This window comes from Sturnira hondurensis, unplaced genomic scaffold (genome assembly GCF_014824575.4).
Source record: "Sturnira hondurensis isolate 20B ecotype Veracruz unplaced genomic scaffold, ASM1482457v3 Scaffold0000780, whole genome shotgun sequence".
Lineage (NCBI taxonomy): Eukaryota > Metazoa > Chordata > Mammalia > Chiroptera > Phyllostomidae > Sturnira > Sturnira hondurensis.
This window is the reverse complement of record NW_028073411.1, coordinates 20,716,653-20,743,793: the sequence shown is the minus strand read 5'-3', so window position 1 is coordinate 20,743,793 and position 27,141 is coordinate 20,716,653. Positions and strand designations below refer to the sequence as shown.

The window sequence follows — 27,141 nt, the reverse complement described above, 5'->3', positions numbered from 1 at the left end:
GGGACCCCAGATGCCATGGCCCGCCCCCTTGGGCCTCCACTCTGGGTTTCCTTAAAGAATCATACAATACTCAAACTTCTTCCTAATCTCCTCTCTAAACCACCAGCTGTGCTCTGAAAAGTGCATTATGTCATTCTGAAAGCAAACGGCCTGCATCTGCGGGTGTGGGCCAGACTGGGGAGTCCGGGCTGGGAGGGCTGGGAGGGAGCGTCTGGGCGGACACGGGTAAGGGCTGTAAGGGTAGTGCCAGGGCCCGTGTCATGCACAGTAACGGGGAGCATGTCTGCATCGGTTGGGCGGGGGCTGCCTGGAGGAGGTTGGAGGCCTCGAGGCAGGTGGGCTGTCTCTGGCATGTTGAGAACTCAGGACACAGCCCAGGCAGCTGAGCCCATGCCTGCCACACAGGGCCACCAGCACGCTGCCAGGTCCCACCTCCCCTGCACCTGCTGAAGCCACCTCTGCCCTGGCTGGGGCTATCCCCCCAGGGCCTATGGTGGCTGTCACCAATGCAGCCACAGCCAGCCCAGCTGTCTCTACAGTGGCTGCTCTGGGGCCAGTGACAAAGGACAGGTGAGCAGGTTGGGCCAGGGAAAGGGGTCTGGACAGGGACCTTGGACCCTTGGGTCCCAATCCCACCCTTCTTTCCTGCAGGAAGGAAGACGCACCCCCACCCACAGGAGCCACCTCCAACGGCCCCGTGTGATGCCGCCGCCCAGCCGTGGCGCCCTTAATCAAAACCTACCTGGTGATGCAATTTGTCTTTTTTAATTTAATTTAATTTTAAAATAAATGCTGCATTGGTAAAGCTGGCAGTGGGACCCAGTTGGACGGCCCAGCTTCGTCACTCCTGCCTGCCAGACCCCACGCACAGCAATAAGGCTTCAGGCCTGCACTCTGCCCACCGGGGCCGAGGCCGTGGCCCTGAAGTGCCACGAGGACCGAGGGCATGCCGGGTGGACGCCACAGGCTGCCAGCCGGTTTTTACTGACTTTTTAACCAACGCAGAAGGAGCCGTGTTTGCACTTTGTATCCAGCTGCGGTGAAGGGGCCCCTGTCTTGGGACAAACTTTTGTCCGGAGCTGGGCTGGCTACAGGGGTGTTAGCTAGCTGCCCAGTGGCCACGGGAGTTAGCCTTGGAGCCAGGATGCAAAATCTGCCTGCCTTACAGACACCCCCCCGCCCCGCTCTCCGGCCCAGCAGGGGAGTGCTGGCCCTGGCACTCTGGGGTGGGGTGCTCAGGCACCTGACCGCAGCTCACAGGGGTGGGCGGGGCCAGCACTGGGGCAGGCCTGCAGGGCTGTGTGTGATGTTCATTTTCAACATTCTGATCTGACAGGGCACCCAAACCCCAGCTCCCAATAAAGCTGTGTTATTCTGACAAACCTGCGTATTGTTAAGCTGCAGGCCCTGCAGCCCTGACCCCACGGGCAGGGGGGCACACCTACTGCCAAGTCTCAGCCCCTGAGCATGTGCTGAGCTTTCTTCCTGTGCTCTGCCTGGGGGAGTGTGGCTGCCCCAGCAAGGTCTGACCTTGGCCATTCAGAGCCCTGGGGAGGGCCTCCCAGGAAGCCCTAGTGCTGTGGGGACTTCTGGCCTCACTACCTAGCCCCCACCCTGAACGACCCCATGGTCCCCAGATCCAGACCTGTGGGTTTCTTGGGTGTGGGGAGCCTTGGTCCCACTGCTGTCCATGTGACCTACGGAGAACCTAGGTGCCCCTTCTCATGGCCCAACTGAGGGCCCCCTATGCCGGCAGAGGCCCCACCTGCACTTGCGTCCGCACCTGCTCCTTACTTTCCACTTGACAGGTGCTATCTCTGTGGTGTCCACACCCCATCTGCTGCCCACCCCACACAAGGCCCTGGGTGTGGTGGGACAGGAGCCCATTATCACCCAGACAAGCTGGGAGGGGGAGGGCACATGGAATGGACTTCCTAGGACAGAGGCCTCAAGTAACAGCCCCCACGCCCCCGAGCACCTTGATTCCCAGCCCACCCTTCTCAGTGTCTCCACAACCCCATCCTCCAGCCACCCCTACCCAGCCAGGCCTCTGGACAGGCTCTGGAGCCTCCCAAGGAGCCAGCACCACCTCCCCTTTTGGAAACTCCTTACAACACTGGGTGCTGCTCAGGCAGGGAGGGAGGTCTGCATCTCAGGCTGTGCCGGCCCCAAGATCACCCTAGCACTCAGGGGGCCCCCGGGGCTATGGACAGCCAGCCACCAGCACTCAGCCCTCTCATGGTGGACCTGAATCCTGGACAATGGGTGGCAGGTGGGGGGAACCCTGGGTGGGCCGAGGAGATGCAGGCATGTGGCACATAGTTAGTTCTCTTTATAGACTCTGGTTGTAGGAACAGGTTGCCTGTGGGCTGGCCGGGGCCACCACTCGGCCGGGACTGGGCTATTTACAGGCCCACTGAGAGGGCCGTACCATGGTGCCGCCCAGCCAGGGCTCAGCCAGGACTCTGAAATAAGTTAGAGCTGGCCGGGCGGGCAGGGTGGGCAGGGGCTGTACATATGAGTTTGGGGACGGGGCCACAATACTGTCAAGGGCGGGGGCTGTAAACATGGCCGGGGGGCCCTGCCCACCCCTAGTGGTCTGTAACTGGACACAGCAGCTGCACAGGGCCAGGCTCAGGCGTCTGACAGGCAGCTCTGGATCTGGTCCACCCACTGCTGGGCCGACGGCACGTCCTGGGCGCAGAAGTTGTAAACACGACGCGTCGTCTTCACCTGTGGAGAGGGGGCGGCTGACTCCACGACCCCATCCGGGGGGCCCTGCCCCCCACCCCCACCTCCGGCCACAGCTCACATCAAAGAAGGCCTTCTCATCCACGGTCTTGGGGGCACCCATGGTGGGTGTGCCTGGCGCCACAGCCTCCACCTCCGCCAGGTCGATGATGCCCTTGTACTCCGTGTCCACGCGGTGGTCATAATAGCGCAGCTGAGGGGGACAGGATGTCAGGGCAGGGTCCCCCAGCCCTGCCCACCCTGTGCCCACTGACCACGCACCTGGTGCTTGGTCTTGTCCAGCACGAACCAGCGAGCCTTCCAGGGTTTCATGAAGGCCCCCTTCTTGTAGAGGGTGCCCTCGTAAGACCTGTGTTTGCAGGGGAACCAGGGCAGGGCTGGCCATCAGGGCCCAGCAAGCCCAAACCATAGCCTCTGCCCTCCCCCCACACAGGCCCAGTCAGGCAGCAAGACCACGGGCCCTGTCCCCAAACTGACCCAAGCAAGGGCACTGCTGGATGAGGGCCCCGAAGAAGCCCTGGGGATGTATGCAGAAGGGGAGAAGGCCCCCCACAGCCCTCACTCGACAGACACGTGACCCCACATCAGAGCCTCAGGGTGTCAGAGAAGCAGCCCCCACGTGCAGGTCGGGTGCCACACGAGGAGGGACACTCAGCAGGCAAGTCTAGGGAGGTGACTGTGGCAACATGGTTCCCCAGACCCTGAGGGTGTCTACACCCTGTCTGGGGTACAGCCTGCCAGGCCCTGGCCTCACCAAGAACCTACCTCAACCTCCCCTGGCACCTTATCTGCCCTCACGGTCCCCACAGCCCCTCCCCATCCTATGGCCACCGTGGCCACCATTCCTTCCAGGCCCACCCACTGCTCCCTAGCAAGTGTGAGCTTACTCCTGGGCCACCTGAGAACTAGAAGCTCCCCAAAGGCCCCGCCTCCCAACCGAGAGCTGCCCGCCCAGCAGCGCCCGCAGCGCAAGGGGGGCCCTCACACCTGTTCTCACTCTCAGCGGTCTGGAACTGGCTGTACAGGGTGCTGGTGCTGCGGCGGGCGGCCTGGCGGGAACCAGATGTGGTCGAGCCACTGCTCTGGTCACTGTCCAGGCTGAGGCTCAGGGTGGAGCCCACAGGCCCCTCCTGCAGGTATACACCCAGCGAGCGGCGGTGGTGGGGCACACTGGACACCAGCAGGGAGCTGGGGGCGCCCTGGGGACCAGAGACGGGGCCTGTGTCAGCTGGGCAGCTCCACTTTCGCCTGGCTGCAAGCCCTCCCAGCCCCCGCCCCCCCCCTCCTGCTCACACGTCCGTCTAGCCGGCCTTCAAGGCGTTGTGCGGCCTTCACCCGATCCCAGGTGTCCTTCCAGCGCTCAGGGGGTCGACCCAGCTCTGCCTCCAGCCGCTGCAGCTCCTGGGGGAGAATCAGTGAACATCATTCAGAAGAGAACATCCAGTCCAGAACGCGAAAAGACAAAAAGGAAGGAAACCACAGAAAATTGAGGCTGCAAAGAACAGTCTAACGTGGGTAACTGAGAGCAGAAGGCGGGGTGGGGGAGGCGCAAGCCCCACGTTCAGGGACGACAGCTGCCGGCTTCATCAGACTAACGGGAGGCATCACACCAGGATCACCGCAAACCCCACCCAGCGTGTCAGAGGGAAATGGCTGGGACACAACAGAAATACCCCCAAGCCCACCGAAAAGAGCCACGTTCTCTTCCAACACAGGACAAGGGGCATGCTGGCCAGCTGGAACACAGAAATGGCTGGACTTGCACCTCGGCCGTGACCGGGGGCAGTCCCGGACTAGCCCACCTTGAATAGCCATGCACTGGGCAACAGCGTGGCACCAAGGCCACGCCCAGTGTGCGGAGGCAGAGCCCAAGTAGAGCACTGCGGAGGGCCACGTGCATGGGCCTGCAGGGTGGCGTGTGAGTGGAGGGCCCAGCACAGCTCGAAAGAGCTGCGGCCACGCTGCGGCCGCCTGAGCATTTGGCCAAATTAAAGTGCCGTGTGCCAGGCACGATGCCACACGGCTTGAGCAGCTACTGAAAAGCTACAAGCTAAATCCCCAGTCCGGAGGGTCCTCACTGCAGGAGTGGGGGAACCCCAGACAGCAGAGTGGGGTTCCTCGTGGAACACAGGGAGCCTGCGGGGGAAACCCTGGCCGTGCCGTGCCTTTGCAGCGGGGCCCCCAGAGCTGAGAGGAGGGGTGCCTCGACAGCTGCACGAACAGAGCTGAGACACACCCCTGAAAAGATCCGGCTGACACACGAACTCGCTGACAGCCCACAAGACTGAGACTCGAGAATCCCCAAAGGAAGACAACACAGTCCTGATGCTCAACAAGGAGAGTCCACAATGTCCAGCTTGTAAAAAAAAAAAAAAATAGACAAGCAAAAAGGAAAATGAGATCCACACTTAGGGGCAAAGTTCAAAGAAACAGACCCAGAAATGAAGTGGGTATTGTAATTATCGTACAAGAAATGGGAAAGTTACAAATGTAAGTTTAATATTTTAAGAAAAAGATGGACACAATGGTTGAACAGGTGGGGACTCTCCACAGTCTATAACTGTTAAAGAATCCAGTGGAAATCCTAGAGCTGAAAAATAGGTGAAATGAAAAACCCACTGGACAGGCTTAAGGAGCACATGAGTGTAAGGAAGAGAAGCGAGCCTGGAGACAAGCCAGTAGGAACCACCCGAAACGAACTGCAGGGACGGGGGAACGGCCTGGGTGACCCATGGGACAGCGAAGGCCCAGGGAGGTAGGGGGAGGTGGTGCCGAAAAACCTTTTAAGAGAGAACAGCCTAAAATGGGAAACTACGTCCACAGACTAAGGACACTTGGAGAGCTCTAAGCAGAAGGAACACAGAGGACAACCAGGGGCGAGGGCCGAACAGTGGGAACCAGAGGCGAGGAGAAGACCTGGACGACAGCACGAGGAGGAGGGCGGCAGACATGCCGATCACAAGCTCCGAGTGAGCACTCCTACTCCGAGCCCAGCAGAGCCAGACCAGGTGTGAAGAGCCGTCCACCTGAAATTCTACGCCTCAAGAAAACACCTTTAATAGATACAGGTGCGATACAGACATCTTCAGGTAAACAGCAGCGAGGGAACGGTCGCCGGCAGCCCTGCACTACCAGACACCAGGAAGGCGGCGGTCCTGAGTCCGAGCCACGCTGAGGGCGGGACGGCCGCTGGAAACAGCGAAGACAGAGGCTGCTCCCTGGTTTCCTCGGCCGGTTAAAGTCGAGTTGCACGTGAGCTGTGGCAGCCCGACAGACAGACACGGACGAGCGGGAGACACCATCTGGAAGGCGGCACACAAAACTCCAGACAGACGGAGGCTGTTCAGCCGGCCCCTTTTCCAGAGACACATTCCCAGGCCCCCAGCAGACACCCGACCCCGAGCAGCACCGAACACCACCGGTGCTGAGCTACGTCTCCTCCTGTGTGTGCACACCCGTGACGGAGTTTAATGCACACGCTGGGCACGGGAAGGGACTGCTGACGACAGCCTGAAACAGAACGCGCTGCGCTGTAGCGGGAGTTTCGGGAACAGCTCCGGGCCACTGTGCAGGGCACGAGGGTGACTGCACAGGCTCTGTGACATCATGACAGGCAGTGTGATCGCCACGACGATGAGGAACTGGCCCACAGGTGGGAGTGTCTACAGCGCACAGACGCTGGGCCCAGATGAGGGCCAGGGGCGGTCCAGGGCCCAGCTGAGTGGAGCGGGTGGTACAAGATCTCATCACACGACTCAGCATAACGTACAACTTAACACTTCAGAGGTATCAAGGCGTCTTTCATTTAACGCGTTTGGACCACGGTCGATCACAGGTCACTGAGACTGTGGACAGATGAGCGAAGACTACAGTGGCCTCTCACAGCCACGAGGAACAACACAAAGAGGCCCAGCCCAAAAGCCTCATGGAGCAGGTAACATACAAAAAATACTCAACTGCTAGGGAAAAGGAAGCACAAAGTAAGTAAGTAGAATACAAACAAGCTAGATTTCAACCAGACCACATTATTCATTAAGTGTAAAGGGACTGAAAATTCCGACGAGACAGAAACCATCAGAGCGGATGAGGAAGACACCCGACCACACTCTGAACACAAGACACCTTCGGGGCAAGGCAGACCGGTCAGAGCCCGGCAAGAACGTGCTACCGCGTGCAGGCCCCGAGGCAGTGGGTGGCATGGTCTGCACCAGACCGCACATCCACAAGTGCTACCCGAGCCTCTTCTGTGGGCCTGCAGGTCACCTTTGTCACTGCACTGTGACCCTGTGCTCCCCCAAGCCGCTAGGGACAGTGCCTTCAGGCCAAGACACAGGAATTAGCATCTCTTCCCCACAAGGAAACAGAAGCTCCCCCACAGACACACAGTCCACAGTGGGCAGTGCCAACCTTCCCATGGCCCTCGGCTGCCCGACCGCTCAGCCACTGTGCAAGCTCTGGCTGCTGGGCGGCTGCCCTGTCTCCCCACAGCCTTCCCCCAGCTCATAAGGCTCTTTCCCAGGGTGTCCGCCCCTATGGGTCCTGGTTCCTGAGGCCCAGAAGACAGGACCCCCAAGTTGGAGAGAGGCCCGAAGTCCACCCCAGCCTCCAGGCCCACAGGCCCGTCTCTCTCTGAAGGGGACACGAGGCAGCAGAAAGGAAGGGCCCTTGCTCCCGTCACAGGGTGAGGACTTGAGGACCGGAGCCGCCAGGACCTGAGAAAACCGTCCCCCTGCAGTAGCCCCGAGGAGCCCCGGCCAACACAGGCTCGTGGGCGTCTGCAAGCGGGACGAGCCCGGAGCCCCCAGACTGCCAGGCGCTCTAGCGAACACGGGCGCACCCAGTGTCCAAGGGCCGCACGCACCTCCAGCAGACGTGAGATGGCGTCGGGCTGGGCCCGGGGGCGGCTGTCGTAGCAGGGCCACACCACGCGGCGCCTGCTCTGGGGAGCGCCCCCGTCCGGCCGCTCCTCCTCCAGGGGCTCCGGCGGCCCCTGAGCCAGCTCCCAGTCGTAGGGGGGGCCCTCCGACAGCGCCTCCTCGGTGTAGAAGTCCCACACCCTCAGGTTGGACACGTTGCTGTAGGGCCGCAGGACCTGGGGTGGGCACAGGTCAGTGGTTGGGCTGGAGAAGGCCCGCCCCCGCCCCAGCCCGCCCCCGCCTGCCAGCCCGGCCCGCCTGCTCACCTCCGCGTCCTCAGGCGCGTACATGTAGTTGTAGAACGCCGGCGTGCGCTTGCTCAGCCGATCCACGTACTCCCACACTGACCTGCAGGGCTGTGGGCCCCTGTGCTCCCCCTTCTCCTCATACAGCAGCCCTGCGGGGGGCAGCAGTGAGCCCCGCCAGCGAGCCTGTACCCACCTGTCCCCCAAGGCCACCTGCACCCTACCCAGCTCAATGCGCTCGTAATCCGAGTCCAGCAGGAAGGTCCGGAAGCGGCGGGACACGTGGTGGTAGCCGAGAAACTTGAGGTAGAAGGGGCTAAACTCGAACTCCATGGGGAACTGCAGATGGACCTGTGTGGGGTCAGGGGTCAGGGGTCAGGAGCCTGCCTTTCTGAGCAGGCCCGAGGCTCAGCCCTCCTGCCCCACCACCGGCTCACCTGGTGCACGCAATCCAGGAACTGCAGGAACACAGGCGTGAAGCCGCTGTTCTGCCCAGCCAGCGTGTGGGCCCCGCGGTGGCTGAAGCGGTGGCCGAAGGCCAGCCACTCCTTCTCCACCAGCAGGCGGAAGCCATCCAGCGTGCGGTAGAAGGGGTCCGAGAGCAGCTGCACCAGGGACACCACCTGCCAGCACCACCAGCTCTCAGCGGGGCTCCCAGGGCGCCCCAGCCCACCCGGCCCACGGTCCACCACGCACCTGGGTAGTGATGTCCCAGCCGTCCTCTAGGCTCACCAGGACAGAGGAGCCCGAGTCCAGGAGCTCCACCACCAGCACCGACACCTGCAGCAGCTTATGTATCTGCAGGACCGACCGGCAGCCCTCAGGCCCTAGCCCTGACCAGCCCCACACCCACACATCCACAGGACTGGCGGCCATGTGGGCACTGCACTCAGGGACAACTGGTGAGGGGGTGCCGTGCCGATGGACATGCTCTGCTTTGGACGCTGCTCACTGCTGCCTCCCACCCTCCGAAGCCCCCAGGACTGAAGGGCTACCTGTCCTAGGGATGCTCAGCCACCTCCCAAGGACAGCAGTGACCCTGACCCAGGTCGGGAGTGGCTACCACCCCTTCCCAGGACCCAGAGTGTCCTGTGGTAAGTGAGCCCAGACCCTGTCCACCCGCAGCAACAGGCAAGAGGAAGCCGCACACCCACCCCACGTGGCCTTTGGCTGCGGAGGGCGCAGGGAGGGGAAAGGCAAAGACCTGGGTCAGCCACTCGGAGTCCTCCAGCAAGCGCAGGAAGGAGGCTGGGCTGGGCTCAGCGGTGGGACAGCCCGGGACGCACGCCTTCAGCAGCTTCTTGAAGCTGGTCTTCACCTGCCGTGCCTCAAACACCTCAATGGGCACCAGTTCCCACTGCTGCAGGGGGTCCGGCCGCACACCCTGGAGGAGGCCGGACAGTGAGTTGTGTGTTGGCCCAGGTGACCGCCCCCACCGGCCCTGGGCCCCTCCCCCAGTCACCTTGAGCTGGGCCTTGTCCCCAATGATGTAGAGCGCTGCACGCTGGGGCCGCAGAAAGCCTGGGTCAGGGGGAGCCCCGTTGGCCTGGGGGGGTGCCAGTGTGTCCCTGCCTGCTAGCCGAGAGCCCACATCACCGCCGAGTCCACCGCTGCGCCCGCTGGCCCGGACGCTGCCCCATTTACCTGCACAGAGACCACAGGTGAGCATAGGAGCTAGGCCTGGGCACCACTTACCTGGGGGGCAGGGCCTATGCCTGCATTCAAGTTGGGGGGGCAGGACTCGGTGTTGGGGAGTTAGTGCCCAGGGCAGTGGGGGCCGTTAGTGCAGGCATGGGGGGACGTTAGTGCCCACGACGACTCAGTCACATGGGGGCATCTGTGCCAGGTGTGGGGGAGCCAGCCCGCTGGCCGGTACGATACCTCGGGGCGCAGTCCGTCTGGAGGCCGAGGCCGCCATGGGGTTGGACAGCGTGGTGACCCTGGCTCGGGGGCTGGGCACTAGAGGCACAGCAGAGAGCAGGCTCAGGTCTAGCCCAGGCCCGTGTCTGTGCCCAGCATGGGGGGCCTGCGGCCCAAAGGACCAGGTGCAGGGCTGGGCTCCCCCCAAGCTCCAGGGGGCCCCATGGACGGCAGGGGTCAGCACCAAGGCCCTCTGGGCCCCTGGGGATCTGGCCAGAAAGTGGAGGGCTGGGGGTGGGTAGAAGAGGTCAAAGGAGGCAGGAGCCCAGGACTTTGCTGCAAATATCTCCTCTGTGTCCCCACGCAGCCTCGACCGGGGCAGAGTGGCAGTGGAGGACACAGGCCAGCCCGGCTCCAGGCTGGCCGTCTCTGCAGAGACAGCAGGGATTCCTCTCCCCTGCCTGCCATGGACAAGCACTGCACCAGCCCCTCCACCCTGGAGAGAGGAGGCACGCCACCCTCAGCAAGGACACAGCATGTCCCTGCGACACGGGCAGGGCCTGGGCTGGGGCCCATGTACCACTGAGCTTGGGGGACGGTGGGAGGTGGCACCAGTGGGCTCTGTGGAGATGCCCAGGTGATAGGAGGGGCAGGTATAGGGGACAGAAGGCCCTGTGGGCGGCACCACTCAGAACCTCTGGTAGGACGCAAGGAGTAAGACAGTGAAACCACAGATCACACTGGAAGGGGACTCTGACATTTAGAAAACCAAAGTCATCGACCCAGAGTGTGGCACTCCTGGAAGAGGAGCACGGGGGAGCACGGTCTGCGCCCCCATAAGGGAGCCGTCAGCCGGCCTTCCCGGGCCGTCCCCACGAGCGACCATGGCTCAGGGTGAGACAGATGGAGCACGGAGCCGCAGGAAGGGGCACGGGGCCCAGCCCAGGCTGAGGGCGCTGGCGCGGCAGGGAGGCCCACCTCCCTGGGCAGCACCCAGGGCAGGCAGCGGGAAGACTCAGGTCATCATCCGGGCTTGTGGAGGGCTTGGCCCAGGGTGGAGGGGCCAGGAAGGCCTGACCAAGGGGGACCTGCGTGTGGCGTCTGTCCCGGGGGGCAGGGGCTGTGGTGGAGGGGTCTGTGTGTGGCACCTGTGCTGAGCCACAGCGGCCAGGCAGCTGCAGGTGTGGAGCTGCCAGTCACCCCCCAGGTGGACACCATCACCCTGTTGGCGGAGCCTCAGGCCAAGGGTACAGGTGTGCACTTGGGCCAGTGTGGGCAGCTCCCCTGACCTGACACCTGCAGGGGAGACAGGGCCTCCCAGCTCAGAGGGAGCCCGCCAGGACCCAGGGACCTGTGTGGGCTGGATGGTGGCTGGAGCCATGAGTCTGAGGACCAGCCTTCCAGGAGCCCCACCCAGCATGTGCCTGGCCGAGAGGGTGAGCAGGACAGCGCCCAGGCCTCCGTGAGGACCCAGGAGCAGGGACAGGGAGGTGGGGGGCAGACGGGATCCGGTGGGGAGAACCACCTTGGGTGGTGTGAGACCCCGAGGAGCACCCTCCTCCCTCATTACAGAATGAAGCCTGTGGGCGGTTCTCCCGACAGCCTCTCCCCACACCCAGCACCACCTGGCTCACCGCCCCAGCTGGTCCCCGCCTGTTGCCCAGGAGGCCAGACCCCCCTCTATGGGCCCACCCCCCTCTGTGCTCTCAAGTCGCCCAGCACCTGGGGTCCCTATGGCATGGGGCGGGTGCACTGACGGCCCCTGGGCCCTCGCCCTGACCTCCAGGGCCTGGGGCCTTCTCCGCAGACCAGGACGATGGGACCCCCGTGCAGTGCGGTTGGCCGTCGGGAGAGGTGCAGGCTCACAGGCAGGGCCAGGTGTGGACAGAGGCATGGCCCCACCTGGGGGGTGGGTCTCGTGGGCATTAAGGGACCCATGGTGGGGACAGGGAGGGGAACCAGCGCAGACGTGGTCTAAGGGGCCTGGTCAGACAAGGAGGTCAGAGGGCCAGTGGGGTGGGGGCCTGAGAGGGAGGGTGCAGGAGGGACAGACCAGATGGGGTCTGAGGGCTGCATCCCAGGAAGACAGGGCGGTGGAGGAGCCCGGTGGGTGGGAGAGGAGTGGTCAGGGCAGGGGCTCAGGGAGCTTACCTGGTCCCATGCTGAGCCCTCTTGTCTCATACCCCGGATGTTTTGCCCCCTCACCAGCCTGCCCTCCATAGATGTCCCCACAACCCCCCTGAAGTCCGTCTGCCCTGGAGCACCCCTCACCGTGGCCACCCAGATGGGCAGAGGAGAAGCCGCTGAGGGTGTTACGTCCCGACATGTCGGCATAGCGGGGCATGGAGCTGACCACGGCCTGCAGGTACTTCTCTTGCTCCAGGCTACTGGAGTCTGCCTGGGACTGGCCTGGGGCGGGGGGCGGGGGGCAGAGTTACAGTGGGCACGGGCGTGGGCACGGGCCAGGGGCACGCATGAGGACCAGGAAAGTTACCTGGAGAAGGCGCATTCTGGGCCTTGAAGAGGCCGACAACCCCCTTGCCGTGCAGGCCCCCTGAGCGCAGCAGCACAGCCTTGGAGCGCCCACTGCGCCAGCAGACCACAGGGAAGCGGTTCTGGCGGTAGCAGCGAGAGACGCGCTGTAGGGCATTGTCCTGGATGCTCTGGGGCACGATCAGCAGCCCCGGGTAGCTGCCGGGTGGGGACGTGAGGTGAGGCGGCTCGCAGGGCATGGGCCAGAGGTTCTCTCCCGTGCCCGCAGGCCAAGGGCACCCCCAGTCACGGGAATGGCAGTGGTGACCCCGTGCCCACACTCACCTGCGGCAGATGGCATACATGCGGTTGACCGGAGAGATGCGGAAGGGCTCCGACTTGGCGCGGCTCAGGCTGCTGCTCAGCGTGCCCAGGCCCAGGCGCTGGTAGTCCCTACAACACGCCCGCTCCACCAGGCTGCTCATGGTCATGCGGTCAGAGGGCTTCAGGGCCGAGGTCGGGGTCAGTGTGCTGGGCTCCAGCTCCTCCGACACTGGGCAGGTCAGGCACACGGGGCGTCACTCATGGAGCACCAGGCCCTGCCCCACACACGGGGGCCTCCCAAGCCCACGTGGGCTACCCATTCCCCCACCTGAGATCTCGTCCTCCTGGTCCTCGGGGGGTGGCTGGCCCCGGTGCTCCCAACTGGGGGGGTTGTACTTCTTCCGAGTGACGTACTGCCGCCCAATGGTCTTCTTGGCGTTCTTCACGAGGTTCCGGGACAGGGTCCTGGGAGTGCAGGGTCCGAGTGAGAACAGGCTTGGGGACACACACACACACACAGCGCTTCCAGGAGGGGTGGGCTCCCCAGCCCTGGGGCCTGCACCACACCTGAGGGAGGGGGCCTTATCCTTGGCAGCCCGGGGCGGTCGGCCAGGGGTGTGTGCAGAGCCCAGGGTGAAGGCGAAGGTGTCCCTGACGTCCGGCGGGAACCGCAGCCGGTGCAGCTGCTTGCGGAAGAGCTCGGCGCTGTCGGACCCCACCTCCTCGTCGAAGGCCATCCGCAGCAGCTGCATCAGACACACGGCCTCAGAAGGTGGTCAGGCAAGCTTTCCGATAAGGGCCTGGGGCTGGGGCAGGCCCACTGCACGGCTGGGAAGGGCAGCCCGGCCTCTCGCCGTGCTGCAGACCCACTGGAGCCGGAGGGCTGTGCCCACCAGAGCCGCCAGCAGCCGAGGAGCAGGCGCCTTTGTTGTGTTTCCTCTTCTGTGGGAACCCCAGCTGCACAGCCCACTCCAGACCTGGCTCCGGGCAGAGTCCCGCTGGGGAGATGCGAGCACCCAAGGCTGGCACCCCCACCCCACCCCGGCCCACCTGCCGGCCCACCTGGAATGTGCAGGAGCGCAGCTGCAGCCCGTCCTGCAGAAGCTGGTCCACCGGGGTCTGCACGCTGATGCGCTTCTCCTTGGTCAGCGCAGCCACTGGGAAGGAGCGGACCACCACCTGCTCCCCCACTGAGAATGGGCCGGGCACAGAGTCAGGGAGACGAGAGGGGACAGTCCCAGTCTCAGGGTCCAAGAGCTAAGGGGCCCGGGCAGGTGGAGGAGAATCGGTGACCTATGCCCCACAGAGACCTTGCAGCCCAAGGGGGGAGGAGAGGCAGGGAAGGTGCAGCTCTCCCCAGACCCCTGGTGTGGGGCTGGGGCAGAGCACTGTCCAGAGGCTGGCTTACCCAGGGGGTCAGTGGGCATCCCTGTGAAGATGACCCGGTAGGTGGTGAGGAAGACAGCACCTTCTGCCGGCAGCAGCGCAGGGCCGCCCCCGCTGCCCCCCGAGCCCTCCTCACGCCCATCGGGGAGCAGGTAGACACGCAGGCCGTCTAGCACGCACTCCTCGCCGGGCAGCAGGCGTGGCCGCAGCAGTTTCGGCTGCTCAGACATAGGGTTGGCCCCTCAGGACGCAGCCCGGACCCCGCCACCACCGCCCCGCCAGGCCCCCACGCACCTTCTGGATGGGGGGCAGCCTCTTGCTCTCCCGATGCACGGCCTCCAGGGTCTCGATGTGCATCTGGACGATGTCTGGGAGACAGTGGTCCTCACCCCTGGGCCCCGCCCCCCCCACCACAGGGAGCATCTCCACACCCAGACCCCGTGTACCTGGCACCATGACATGCAGCCCCTTGAGGTGCTCGCTGGTGACCCCACTCTCTGTGCAGACCTTGTCCACGAAGCGGTTGATGAAGCGGACCACAGCCCCAGCCACATCGCAGGTCTCCGCGTCCTCAAAGCCGCTTTCTGTGTCGTAGCTCTCCGCCACGCTGCCTGCCATGCTGGGCCGGGAGGCACCGTGCTCGGTGGGCACAGGCCCTGCCCTCCTGAGCCCCGCCCTCCCAGCCCTGGGAGTCCCCCCACCTGCTGGTGACCAGGCTGTTGCTGGCGCTCTCGGGGTCACCCAGCCCGGCGCGCTCACGCAGCAGGCGGCTCTTGCTGGAGTCCAGGGGCAGCAGCAGGTAGCTCATGCGGTTGGCGTAGTGGATGGCCTGGCTGAACACCGTACTCTCCTCTTTCTGCACCAGCTCCTGCTGCTTCTCCCGGCTCAGCATCGGCCACAGACGCCGCTGCTCAGAGGCCACATCCAGGGCGGAGCGCTCGTCCTGCACCGGTGCCTCCCCGACCTGCCCAAGTGCTGAGGGTGAGCCAGCAACAGGCCTGCCCCCACCCCTGGGGCCCGGGGATCCCCACACACCTGGGAGGGGCCCCAGTCCTCAGCCGGCTCCAGGTAGAGGGCCCGGATATGGGCCTGCACATCCCCGTAGAACATGGACTCCCAGAACTGGGGTGTGCTCCACACCACGTGCTCCTGCACGCAGCTGTACGCGAACTGCGTCACCCCCGGGCTCAGCTTCTGCAGAGGCAGGTGGCTGTCAGTGGGATGGGGCGGGGACGGGGGCAGGGACCCACAGGGCCACTCAGCACTCACCCGACAGAAGGCTGTGACCAGGGGCAGCAGCGCGGCTGCGATGCCATGCTCGTCCAGGGAGGTGCAGTCCTGCGGGCACCAGGCGCTGTCAGAACTCTCCCCCCACAGTTCCAGAACTTTCCCCAAGGCTGCCCAGGGCTCTCCCGAGGAGCCAGGCAGGACACCCCAGCCCCCGCCCAACAAGGGTTCTGCCCAATGGACCCCCACCCGCTGGCGCTGCCCCCTCACCTGCAGGCAGCAGTTCATCATGCGGACGACGAAGTCGAACTGCTGGTGGTCCAGGACGGCCCGGTTCTGCTGCACGTGCAGGTGCAGCTCCTGGACCAGGCAGCGGCGGGCAGCGCGCCCCTTCAGGGCCCTCAGCACAGCCGGGAGCAGCTGGAGTGGGGGGCACAGGCATGCATGGGGGCACCCCAGGCACAGGCATGGAGGGGGGCGCAGGGCCCACCTGGGGATGGAGTCCAGGCTCCGAGCACAGGACACCGGCGGCGTCCAGGCCAGGCGTGCTCAGGCACTGAGGGCCCCTCACACAGGGCCCTCCAGGAAGGGACAGGGGTGGGGGGTGGAGGACAGGTCGGCCGTGTGTGCACGGCCAGTGTGCAGGAAGGCCCCGCAGGAAGGCTCCGCAGCCCGAGCACCAGTGTTCCCGAGTCCAGCCCGAGCCTCACTGTCCAAGCACCAGCCCGACAACTGGGGACCCACAGCCCCAGGGAGGAGACGAGGGGGGGCCTCTGACCAGCTGCCAGTCTGTGGACGCCACAGAGGGCAGGGCAGCAGGTGGTCCCCTTCCCTGTCATTTCTTTAAAAAACGACCCGTGTGGTCAACACTCTCCTCACCAGAGGTGGAGAAGCCCAACAGCAGGGACCTTCGTGAGGGGCGGAGGAGCCAAATGTGAGCTGCCCGGAGGGGCCTGATAGGGGCAAAGGGCACACAGTGCGACCCACTCGCAGGCCACGTGTCACAGACAGGCATGCTTGGGCCCGACACAGCTGCTTATCAAGGCTGCCCCAACAATCTGCACCGGGAAGGACACCCCTAAGGAGCCTGACATCTAAATGCCGACAGACCTGAACGCCACCCCCCACAGGAGAATGAGGGGCCCAGGAGCTCCCACCTTCTTGGCCTCGAGCATCTTCCCCTCAAACACGTAGGAGATGCAGTTGCGAACCACCTCCAGCCGGCGAGCGCTGTTGCCGTGGAGGCCGCTGCTGCGCTCCAGGATGGCGGCTGGGGGCAGAGAACGCACTCACCTCTGACCTCACCCACTCTGGGCGGCACTCAGCACCCCCACCCCGCCACATACTCATGGGTGGGCCGGAGGGCACGGTGGTCCTCCTCTCGGCCTTCACAGCCGGGGGCGCGCCCTGCATCTTGGCTGTGGCCTGGTCCACGATCCACTGCACCACGCCCTCGTCCAGCCGGGGGAACGGCCGGGGCACCCGCCGCAGGTGGCTGGCCTCACCTGGCCTCTGCACTTTGTGCATGGCCACCGCGGGGTATGGGTTCTCCTGGGGGGACACCGGCAGGTGCAGGTGAGGGGCCCAGGGCCAGGGCAGTACCGTGACCTCCTGGGCCGCCCGACCCCCGGCCCCCACCGTACGTTCTTATAGAGCTGCTCTGCAAGCTCCTTGACATGACGCAGGACTCGCTGGGGGTGGCTCTCATCTGCCCGCATCCGAGCCACCTCGTGGGCCACCAGCTGTGGGAGGAGGCGGGGTCAGCCACTGGCCAGGAAGTGGGGGCGGGGCTCCTCCCAGCTGGGGCCAGGGCGCACCTCATCGAACAGGTCCGTAGGGCGGTAGGGGACCCCACGCTCCGACACGAAGCCTGCGAAAGCCATGCCCTCCAGCACCTTCATCAGGAAGTCGTCCTCCACCAGCCCGCGCTGGCCCAGGAAGGCTGCCTGGGGTGCACGGAGAGGTCAGTCCCCAGGCACTGGCTCCCACCCTTCCCTGCTGAGCCCTGCCCCCAGCACCCACCTTGTGAAAGCGGATGACAGGCTCTGGGTGGATGCGGACCATGTGCAGACACCAGCGGTAGCCCTGCAGGAGCTGGGCGAAGAGCCGCAGGAAGACGGCACGAAGCTCCTTGTCCTGGGGCCAGTGGGGCGGGGTTGGGGGGCCCAGTGAGCACCAGGGTGAGCACAGGGCAGCCTCACCCGCCACACACCCAAGGCTCCACCCCCTGAACCCAGGCCCTGTGCTGGCCCTGTCCAAGCCTCCCCAGGCCCCCTCTCCCTCCAGCCTTCCTTCCTCCACACGGAGCCCAGGGATGCCCGAGACAGTGCGGGTGCCATGCCTGCACAGGACACTGGGAGCTCAACACCCCACGGCCCTGGGACCACCAGCCATCAGCAGCAGCAGACCTAAGGAGAGGGCACAGAGAGTGCCGGGACCCTAACAGGAGCTGCAGTGACCCCCACCTGCATCTTCAGGGAGGAGGTGGATGCTGTGGGGGGCGGGAAGGCGAGGTCCGCCAGCTCCAGCTCTGGGTCCAGGACCTGCAGCAGCAGAAGGGGCATGGTCAGCTGCAGGGCAGCCCTGGGCTCTGCCCCGGCCCCCCAAGGCTCAGCCCTGCCTCACCATGCTCAGGACACTGTGTGTCTGACTCTGCAGAGGCTCCGGCAGTGGGGGGACGCTCACACACTCGGGGACAGTCACTGTCCCTCCATCCAGATCAGCCACAATCACATCCAGCTGTGGGCCAAGGAAAGCGCGTGGTCAGGGACCCGCAGGCCGATCAGCAGGGCCCAGGCGCCAGGCAGATACAAACAGACCCTCACCAGCTCCTGGGTCTCTGCCTGGAAGGCCGCATTGACACCAATGATGAAGGGCGTGGGCGTGCTGAGGACCTCCAGCAGCTGGGCCGGCAGGATGGGCACGTAGGTGAAGCTGCAACAGGCCAAGGCTCAGCGCGGTGGGCGCCACAGAGAGGGGGCAGGTGGAGGGGGGGTGGGGCGGGGCCGGGCACCTGTATCGGAGAGGAAACAGCAGCGCCAGGAGGCCCCGGCAGGCGTCGGAGAGGCGCTGATAGCTCCGGGACAGGAAGAGCACCTTGTGCTCAGTGAGGGCGGCACAGAACAGAGACAGCACGTTGCTGATGCCTGAGGGGAGAGGACAGCTTGCAGGCCCCACCCTGAGCTGCTGCAGCCTTGGCCGCTGGCTGCCAGGCCAGGGAAGGAACGGGAGGCCTGGTGGGGTGGGAAGGCCGGGCTCACCAAGCTGGCGGAAGAGCAGGGCCACGCTGCAGCGGCTGATGGGCAGTGACTCCGTGAGCGGGGTCTGGATGACCTGCCGGTCACCAGCCCCAAGAGAGATGGTTCTCTGTGGGAGAGAGAGACCGCTGCTCAGTGGCTCTGATCAGACCCCCATCAGCCCTGAGCCCCGCAGCCTCAGCAGGCCTGGTGGACTGACAGGGCCCGAGGTGGGACTGGCCGGGACACAGGCATGGCAGGAGGGCTGGCCTGAGCCGTGCAGCAGAGAGAATGCAGGGCCTCGGACCTGGGGCAGGGATGGGCCTGGGTGGGCGGAAGAAACAAAGAATCCGTACCACTCCATCCTCAACAGAGTCCAGCTGCACAGGACAGATGGGCAAAGAGACACAGTTAGACACACCACACAGAGGGGCACGGACAGAGAGGCTGACACCGATGACCAGAGACAGGTGCACCCCAGGAGCAAGAGGACAGAGACACCAGAAGGGGCCAGGTGGAGCCAGGCGAGACGCGGCACACAGGGTGAGCGGGCAGGGCCCGGGAGGTGACGGCTGACAGTGGCGTGTCCAGTGTGGGGCCGTGCGCAGGCCAGGCTGGACTTGGGGTGCCTACCAGACCTACCCCCACAGCCAGCAGCTGCCTCCAAGACCCACCTGTGAGCCCCCCGCCAGGGGGATGACACAGGTGAGCAGGTTCCCGATCACGCTCTCCAAGCCCACGTTCAGACCCTCCACGTGGATGGTGTAGATGAGACCCAGGCTGTTCTGCAAGGGCCGGAGGCAGGAATGGCAGCAGCCGGCGGGAGACCCCGTCCCGCCCCACGCCCTGGCCACCTGCCTCACCCTGAACACGTCCGCGTGATCCAGCCGAGACACCAGCACCAGAGTCTTGGGAGCGAACAGTGGGCCGGACGCTGTGGGTGAGAGGCGCCCAGAGCCTCCCTCATCTGCCTCCTCTTCCCGCACGGCAGCGTCCTCAGTGCCCGAGGCCTCCTGTGGACAGAAGCCTGTTCGCTGGGCTCTGGGGCACATCCCGGTGCGGGGGGGGGGGGGGGGGNCCCCCCCGGGGGGGGGGGGGGGGGGGGGGGGGACGGGACACGAGTGGCGCCTGTGGGAACTCAACTTGACGGGGCTGGGCACCAGGACCAGCCGCAGACCCGGCGACGCAACCAGGGGCTCAGCCGCACTCCGGGCCCCGTGCTGACCTGCGTGGGCTCCGCTGGCTCCCAGAAGGTCAGGCAGGCACAGTAGTGCCGCTCCGAGTTGATGTCAGTGAGGACAGCAACGAAGAAGGTGGGCGGGTTCCTCTCAGAGCACAGCTGCCACCCGCTGGGCTGGCAGAACTGGTGGGGGGGCGTCGGGGGTCAGGGGTCAGCCCCCTCTGCGCCCTGCCACGCAGCATGCACACAGCAGGCAGCCTTCCCCCTCCGCCACCCTGGGCGCACCTTGCCTCCCGACTTCAGCCACCACCCCCCACGGCAGGGAGCACCGCTGATGTGGGGTGAGGACCCTCTGGCACAGGACATGGTCCCCATCGTGGAGGGGGAGGGATGACGTGACAGTGATGGGGGGACCCAGCCCTTTGCCGGCCAGGCCAGGCCAGCACCCCTGCTCCCTGGCCCCAGGGGGCTCACAGTCCTGCAGGGCAGAGGCAGGACTCTGGCCTGGGAGGCCCCCCGCAAGGCTTGGTACCCCACTCACCAGCTCGATGCCCTGGGGGAAGGGGTTGTCCTCCCAGTCCTTCTCTGGGAAGCGCTGCAGGATCTGGCCCTGGCCTTCCCCACTCCCTGAGGACAGGGGCAGGTGGTCAGAGGCCCTGCCACTTCCCACTCAGACAGGGGCCTTGAAGGTCTCAGAGGATGACCTCAAAGCCCTGGGGGAACGTTCCCCACACTTGTCCTAACCAGCACCAGAAGAGCCTCAGCTCCCAGACCTGAGACTTCCCAAAAACCAGTCCTGTGAGAGGCCACTAGGCAGCCACAGACCCCAGGGCCACCAGAGGGCACAGAGAAAAGCCAGGCTGTGGAACTGGGGTCCTTCGCTGCTCCTGCTCCCACTCCCAGGCCCCTCCATGCTGACACCTCCAGCCAGAACCCATCAGCCTGCCGGCAGAGCACACGCCTCTCTGATGGAACAGTACTTCCAGACTGTTCCACAGCCAACCCCCAGCTTAGGCACTAGGCCCCACAACAGCCTGGCCTGACAGGCGATCAGCACCAGGCCAGTGGGCACCTGAGGCCCCAGATACTGTGTGTACCCCCTGCCTCAGAGACAGGACGCCCACTGAAGGCGTGCCTGCAGAGCACTGGGTTCCAGCAGGTCCGAGCAGTGCTGGGGTGGGGGGATTGCCGGCTGCTGGGCCACGGACCAGAGCCCGGGAGGAGCTGGGCAGAGGGCCCCTGTCCTTGTTCATGCCCTAGGCACACAGCCTCCCCAGCCAGCTAGCTCCTCATGTAGTCCCCAGAGACCCCCCCAGTCCCTGGAACCCTGAGCCCCATCTCCAGGGGCCCAGGGCTCCACTCCCAGGAGAGGCTGCACCAACTGGGCCCCCAACAGCAGGCCCTGGCCTCCAGCCCAGCCCCCAGAGCCAAACCAGGAGGCCTGAGTGGTGTGTGGGAGAACGCTCGTGGTCGCCTCTCCTGCTCGCCTCTCGCCTCTCCTGCTCGCCTCTCGGGGCTCTTAAAGAACGAGACCCAGTCTGTGCTTCTCCTCCCGCTCCCTCCCCCACCCTGCACTCCCCCTAGCAGAGCTGCACAGTGAACTCCACCTTCACCTCCCACGACCAGCAGGTCCCTCCCTCTGCTCCGCTGCAACGGGGCCACGCCCAGGCAGCAGAGAGCTGGGCCCAGAGCAGGGGAGGACAGGTGAGGGGAGCACGGGGCACAAAGAGCTCCCTCGGGAGGCAACACCAAGGTCAGTGGCAGGCAGGTCCCTGCCTGGCTGGAGGTGGCGGGAGACGGATGAGGGGCCATGACTGTGACTCACAAACCTCAGCTTCCTGCTCCCCTGCCCCTCCCCCCACTGACACCCTGAGATGAGGTGGCAGACAAGGAGAAGTGGGGAAGAAGGACAGGTGTCTGCTGGTGCCGCACCTACCTACACACCTGCCCATAGCCCACCAAGACAAAGCCCCCTGGGGTCCCTCCAGTCCCACACCCAAGGGCTATGCTTGGCTGGACCAGGCTAGCTCACCAGGAGGCATGGCTCCGTATCCCCCACCCCCACCCCGCCCCGCTCCCTGCCAGGAGCCGACTTGTGTGGGTCCCCAAACTACCAGCTGGGCCCAGGTCTGGCTGGCACCCAGGGCTCACCCACTTCTTGCCACGAGGCAGCAGCAGAGGCAGGAAGAGCGGAGCTTGCGGACAGGGACAGCCACTTCTGCCCCACAGCCGCCTTCCCTCCGTGGTCTCCCCCCAGGGAAGTGCACGGAGCAGCCGGCCACTGTCCACAGCTCCTCCTCCCCACCCCTCGTGTGAAATGTCAACTCCCACTTTCTGGGCTGCACTCTCCAAAGTACAAACTGGAGACTTTCCCTGAGGTGTCCCAGCTTCCTGTGGGGGTGGGTGGCTGGGCAGGCGAGTGGGCATACCCCTATCAGCCTTCTCTCTAGGCCATGATGACCTCAAACTTGACCTTCAGGCCCAGCCCAAATAACATCCCCTCCTCTAGGCAGCTGTCTGCAGGCTTGGGGCCTGCACTGATCCCCCAGGACCCCCCTCCCCACTGCACCCCTCTGTGATTCCTGGGGCGCCTGCTGGCTGCCTGGGCCAGGTGGGGGCTCTGCCTGTGCCCACTCGCATGCCTGTGTTCAGCACAGGCCACGACCTTCCCAGGGCCTGCTGGGCGCGCACAGCTGGCCAAGCGGCCGTCCTCCCACTCACGCCCCATGAGCAAACAGGTTCCCCAGGCAGCAGTGCAGGGCAGCTTCCGGAGCCCCGGGGTGCCCTGGCCACAGCAGGCCCTCCCTGGGATGGGAAGGAGCCCACTCCCGCCCCTTCTTGGAGCCCAGCCCACACCTCGACTCTGTGTGGTGGGGAGTGGGCTGTGGCCCGGCTGTGGGCCGGCCTCCTGGGGCAGAGGTGGGCTCTGCCACGTCTCCAGGATCCCCCTCCCCCTGGAGCCCTTGTGGCTGGGGAAGGACCTTGTGCCGCTGCTACTGATGCTGATGCCCTGCAGTGACCAGCACAGCCATGGGCCACAGGGCAGGCCTCTTTGGGGGACCCAGGAGGAAGAGCACTGAGGTCCCCTGAGGCGCGAACAGGGACAAGAGCTTCCTGTTGCAGCCACATCCCCACAGCCGTCCCCTGTGGGCTGCAGGCCCCGCGAGGCGCAGGGGAACACAGAGCGTGCGTTCTGTCATCTGCTGGCAGCGCAGTCACTGGTGCCAGGCTCCAGGGCCTTGGGGGCCGCCTGGGCCAGCAGCACTGTGGGCAGAGGCTTGGGAGGGTGCACTCGCCCAGGGAACAGAAAGAGAGAAGGCAGGCTAGAGCCTCCCGCCGCTCCCTCCCCACCCCCCACCCCAGCCACAGGCACAGAGGGGCTGTGGCCTCACCAGAGGTGCTCCCCAGCCTCCCCCAGGCAGACCAGACCAGGTCTGACCCAAGGCCTTGGACCCAGCTGCTCCAAAGGTGGGGGCTGGAAACCAACTGAGGTCACCCCAACAGCCCCACCTGCTCCAGAGGGAGCGCAGGAACATGGGTGGGGAGAAGGAGGGTGGCCCCCCCCACCATGTGATGGGGCAGAGGAAGGTGGCCAGTGCAGCACAATCGGGCTGAGAGAGGCCAGACAGTGGGGGGGGGGGGTCTTCCTCCTTCCTCTCCCGTGCTGGGGTGAGGCCGTGCCCCTAGCACCAGGAGGGGTCCAGCTCCTGCTCCCTGGCAGACACTCACTCACCATCTGGTTAGGTCAAGTGCTTCTCTGACTCCCAAAGACATACCCCAGCACTGGTCACACAGTGTTGAATCAGCTGATCCCTGCCAGGCCTTCCCAGGCCAGGAGCTGGACAGAGGTGGTCTGTCTGGCCTGAGGTGTTTCCAGGCCAGGCCCAGGGTGCCCGTGTTCTTGTGAAAGAGGTGCCCCCACTCACAGAGAGTGGCCTGCACCCTCTTGGATGAAAGAAGGGACCCCCACAATCCCCGCTCCCTCCCTCCTGCCTAGAGAGGTCTGCCAGGGGGTGACCCAGGAACTGGGATGCTTCCTCTGGCAAGGCTCCAGGACTCAGCACCCGGCCCTGCATCCAGCAGCTCTGACAGGATGTCCAGGTCCAGGGCAAGGACAAGCTGCCCACCACTCCCCAGACCCCCTCCACCAAACCCAAAGACGCCACATCGCTGCCTGAAGCTCTAGGCCTGCCTGGGCCCCCGCCTCCCGCAGAGGCGGCCCTTCTGTCTGAGCCTAGGGGTGTCCACACACCTGCTGTTGGCCACTGATGAGACGCCCCCACTGCCCAGAGCCTCCTGTGCAAATAGCTTCGAGTGTGTCCACCTGGTGCTCCTGGCAGCCGGCAGGGGGCAGGGGGTGGTCTGTGTGACTCATCCCACCTCCAGATGAGGAAACCAAGGCAGGGAGCTAAAGAACGGTCTGAGGCCACAGGCTACCAGGTGGTAAAGCAGAGACCGCTGACCCCCACGCCGTGCTCCTCTGCTTCAGGCGTCCCCCACCAGCTGGCTCTACCTTTGTCCCCATAGCCAGGGCCCCAGCCTGTAGGCTCGTACTTCATTGGGGTGGACGAGGCTGCCAGGAGAGGCCCTGAGGCTGGGGGCTGGCAAGCCACGGAAAGCAGTGCTCCTCCTTGCCACTCATACGTGGACACCGTCCTGCTCGAAGGTCACCCATGCCTGGGGTGTGCACCCCGTGAACACACAGTCACAGCCAGCCCACTTCGGAGCCTACCCACGCCTCCTCTCACCTCCCTCACATTTGCCCTCCACCCCCCACCCCTGCTGCCCGGAGTCAACATGCTTCCCACCAGCCTCTGCCTCCACAGGCCCTCCCCACACCACCCTCAGCATCATCAGCCTCCAAGCCTGCTCTGCACACCCAGCCTAGGCCCCTCACACGGGGGCAGCCTGGCGGCCGGCCTCATTCCCCCTCTGTGGGCCTGCGCAACACGGACGGTAGCCCACCACAGGGCAGACTGGTCCTCACCGCAAGAACTCCATCTCTGGAGGGAAAGACATGCTCACTAGTGAGCAGGGGTCAGGGTCAGAGCAGAGGGCCCAGCAGAGGGCCCTGAGGAGGGTCTGCAGTGTGCATGGTCCAGCAGGCAGAGGGCAGAGTCTGGGTCCTGGGTGGCGACAGTGACAGCTGGGCTGACAAGAAGCAGAGCAGACTACAGGCTCAGGGGTCACCCAGCCTGACCACACAATCAGCCCCCTACCTCTGACGGCCCACAGCAGTGCCGGCCCCTCTGGTGGGGCTCAGACCAGGCACTCGGTCTCTCTGCCCTGAGCCTGCGCTGGCTGTGGACCGCGGCTCAGAGGGAGCCTTGGTGGGCTGCTGGGAGGGGTGCACTCGGGCACACAAAGGGCTGTGCAGGGCCTGGCACCCAGCTTGCTCTCCAGGCCGCTGTCTCCAGGGCCGTTGCTGATGTCATTGCCAGGCTCTGTTTTCTCCCATCCTCTGAGCCGAAGGGCTCTTGGACACGGGCGCTGACCCCAGACACTGCCCTCCGGGACACGGACGCTGGTGGCCACACTGATGCCGCCGCCCCCAGCGTTGGACGTAGGCCCTCTGCCAGGAATGCCCTTCTCTCTGCCCCCACATTTCCTCCTGAAAGCCTCCAGCCCCAGCTCGAACGCCACCTCTCCGTGAAGGAGCTCTGATTCCCGCGCCCTCTTCTGCACCCACCGAGCCTCCTGGACCTGGGGCACTGCCGTCCGGTCTGCGCGTGAGACCGGAGGCACTGGGGTCAGAGGCGAGCTTCGCGTCCCTGGAGGCAGAGCCACCTGGCAGCCTGCCAAGACGGAGAGCCCGTCCCACCCAACGGGGAGCCAAGAGGCCGACCGCCCGGGCCCTCCCACCTCCCCAGCGACCCCGGGGTGCGCTTGAGGCAGTTCTGTCCCCAGTGCGGCAGGCAGGCGCGGCCCGCCCTCACTGCCCAGCCCGCCTCGTTCCCCGGCCCGGGACCTGGCGCAGTAGGAGCCCCAGTCAACCGTGGCTTCGGCCCGCCTGCCCCGACCGACCCTCGCTGGTCCCTGGCCCCCGGCACTCACCGCGCGGGTGCGGCCCGAACGCCACCAGCACGAAGTAGTCCGCGAGCCGCGCCATGGCGAGGGGCGCGGGCGGGCTCCGCGGCTCGGGGACGCGAGAGCGGCGCGCTCATGGCCCGGCTCCGGCCCCGATCGGCGCACGCCGGACGCCCCGGGGCCGCTTCGCGGCGGCGGCCAGGGCTCCCGCCGCCATCTTCCCAGCCAGCCGGCCCGCCCGGCCGCGCCGCGCGCTTGCGCGGCCTCGCTCCGCCCTGGAGGCGGGGACCCCGGAACAACGCGCTCCCATTGGTCCAGCCGCTCGGGCTCGGTTTCTGGGGCGGGGCCTCGCCCACCACCGCCCTCTCTGGGCCTGGGCACCGCCCCCCGGGCTGTGACAGCGACGGAGGCTCCCGCGGGTCAGGGGCAAGCGCGGCCGGATCTCCGCGGCTCAGTCCCTGGTCGCTGTCAGCCTGGAGGAAGGCCGAGGGCCCGGCCCTGCCTACAGGTCTCCCAAGTAGGGGCATCCCCTCGGGTCCTACGCAGGGGCAGGACCCAGGCCAAGAGGATGGGGTTCCAATCCTGAGAAGGGCTCGAGCCCCACCTGGTCCAGGTGGGGTGAGATTTAACACGTGTCCTTTAAAAAGGCACGCTGCATGTCCCGCTGTAAAGAGCAGTGTTTAAGACGGGAAGCCCTGGAGGCCCAGCTGGGTGCTGGGTGAAAGCTGCATCCTCCCAAGTACCCGGACAGTGCCCACCGCCCCCAAGGGTAGGGCTGGGCTGGGAGAATGGATGACACCAAACCCAGAGACGAGCTGAGCCCACCAGACACCCTCCCCTCCTGGGTGCGCCGGCTGCCGTAGCCTGTTGGGTACGGTCAGTTCTGCTCGAGTTGGTTTCTCCACTGCAGCCGAAAGAGGCTGAGCACCCGGTAGCACTGCCCCGAGCCTGTGAATGGCCGGACAGGGTCCCTGGCCAGTCCTCTGGCTGGCATCCGGCTCTCCTCACCCTCCTTCCCCAAGGAGTCTGTTTCTGCTCAGAGACACCCTCGGGTCGCAGGGAGGTGGAGGGCCCTTCTAAGCCACGATGCCCCTCCCGAGCTTTTTGCTGTGGAGTTTCCTGCCCTCAGCGCTGCCCAGGCCACCCTGCCTGCCTCCTCCCCTTTGGAGGGATGGTGTCTTCCCTGCTCTCCCCCAGGCCTTCTTGTGGGGAGTGGCCCTCCCTGATCGGTTCTCCTTCAGTTCCTTCGCCTGGCCCAGCACAGCTCGCATTACCTGTCATCTGCCAAAGCCATTGGCCCTGGCCTCCTAATTTGGTTTTCATTGTCCCCATCAGGCAAATCTCAGCCACACACATGCAGTCCTGCCTGTCCCTCCGCCCCCTCCCCGCCCCCATCTCCTCTGGCCCTGCACCACCCACAGTACAGATGGCCACCGAGACACCACGGCCCCAGCCACAGTTGGACACCCCCCACCCCCGCCCAGCCTGTCGAGGTCTGGTCAGCTCTCTTGCGCTCT

At 65.4% G+C, this 27,141-nt stretch overlaps 2 protein-coding genes across 6 annotated transcripts in view; one reads left to right on the top strand and one right to left on the bottom strand.

The window, feature by feature from the left end:
• PPP6R2 (protein phosphatase 6 regulatory subunit 2) overlaps window positions 1-1,379 on the top strand; it is a 62,608-nt gene extending 61,229 nt beyond the window's left edge. For both annotated transcript variants that reach the window (XM_037048883.1, XM_037048893.1), the window contains 2 exons: window positions 406-570; window positions 652-1,379. In XM_037048883.1, coding sequence (XP_036904778.1) covers window positions 406-570; window positions 652-703 — 217 coding nt within the window. In that variant the 3' untranslated portion in view covers window positions 704-1,379. The remainder of the gene's footprint in view (window positions 1-405; window positions 571-651) is intronic.
• A 931-nt stretch (window positions 1,380-2,310) lies between these two features.
• SBF1 (SET binding factor 1) lies at window positions 2,311-25,871 on the bottom strand. 4 transcript variants are annotated; one of them, XM_037048838.1, is made up of 42 exons: window positions 25,652-25,871; window positions 20,139-20,224; window positions 19,643-19,780; window positions 19,281-19,430; window positions 19,092-19,202; window positions 18,774-18,797; window positions 18,442-18,547; window positions 18,195-18,327; window positions 18,007-18,115; window positions 17,807-17,920; window positions 17,647-17,724; window positions 17,204-17,317; window positions 16,999-17,127; window positions 16,825-16,923; window positions 16,528-16,732; window positions 16,339-16,451; window positions 15,452-15,601; window positions 15,224-15,292; window positions 14,990-15,148; window positions 14,656-14,918; window positions 14,401-14,573; window positions 14,249-14,322; window positions 13,977-14,172; window positions 13,631-13,758; window positions 13,136-13,314; window positions 12,897-13,033; window positions 12,590-12,797; window positions 12,267-12,463; window positions 12,044-12,181; window positions 9,794-9,871; window positions 9,375-9,556; window positions 9,117-9,296; window positions 8,609-8,710; window positions 8,350-8,535; window positions 8,137-8,263; window positions 7,934-8,064; window positions 7,613-7,843; window positions 4,034-4,152; window positions 3,739-3,951; window positions 3,013-3,100; window positions 2,813-2,944; window positions 2,311-2,733 (listed from the first exon to the last, which is right to left on the bottom strand). In XM_037048838.1, the coding sequence occupies exons 1-42, from the start codon at window positions 25,704-25,706 to the stop codon at window positions 2,635-2,637; spliced, it is 5,703 nt and encodes a 1,900-aa protein (XP_036904733.1). In that variant the 5' UTR covers window positions 25,707-25,871; the 3' UTR covers window positions 2,311-2,634. The 4 variants fall into 4 exon arrangements, with proteins under 4 accessions (XP_036904733.1, XP_036904743.1, XP_036904754.1 ...); XM_037048848.1 differs by lacking the exon at window positions 18,774-18,797; XM_037048859.1 differs by lacking the exon at window positions 18,774-18,797 and having other exon boundaries at window positions 3,739-3,950; window positions 4,045-4,152.
• Between the last annotated feature and the right edge of the window lie 1,270 nt (window positions 25,872-27,141).

Coding starts and splice junctions, on each gene's coding strand:
- SBF1 (XM_037048838.1), bottom strand. CDS start 25,706: ATGGCGCGGCTCGCGGACTACTTCGTGCTGGTGGCGTTCGGGCCGCAC. Junction 9,872..12,043: donor TGCCCATCTGGGTGGCCACG/GTGAGGGGTGCT, acceptor CTGTGCCTCTAG/TGCCCAGCCCCCGAGCCAGG. Junction 8,536..8,608: donor GCTGGGACATCACTACCCAG/GTGCGTGGTGGA, acceptor TGGTGCTGGCAG/GTGGTGTCCCTGGTGCAGCT.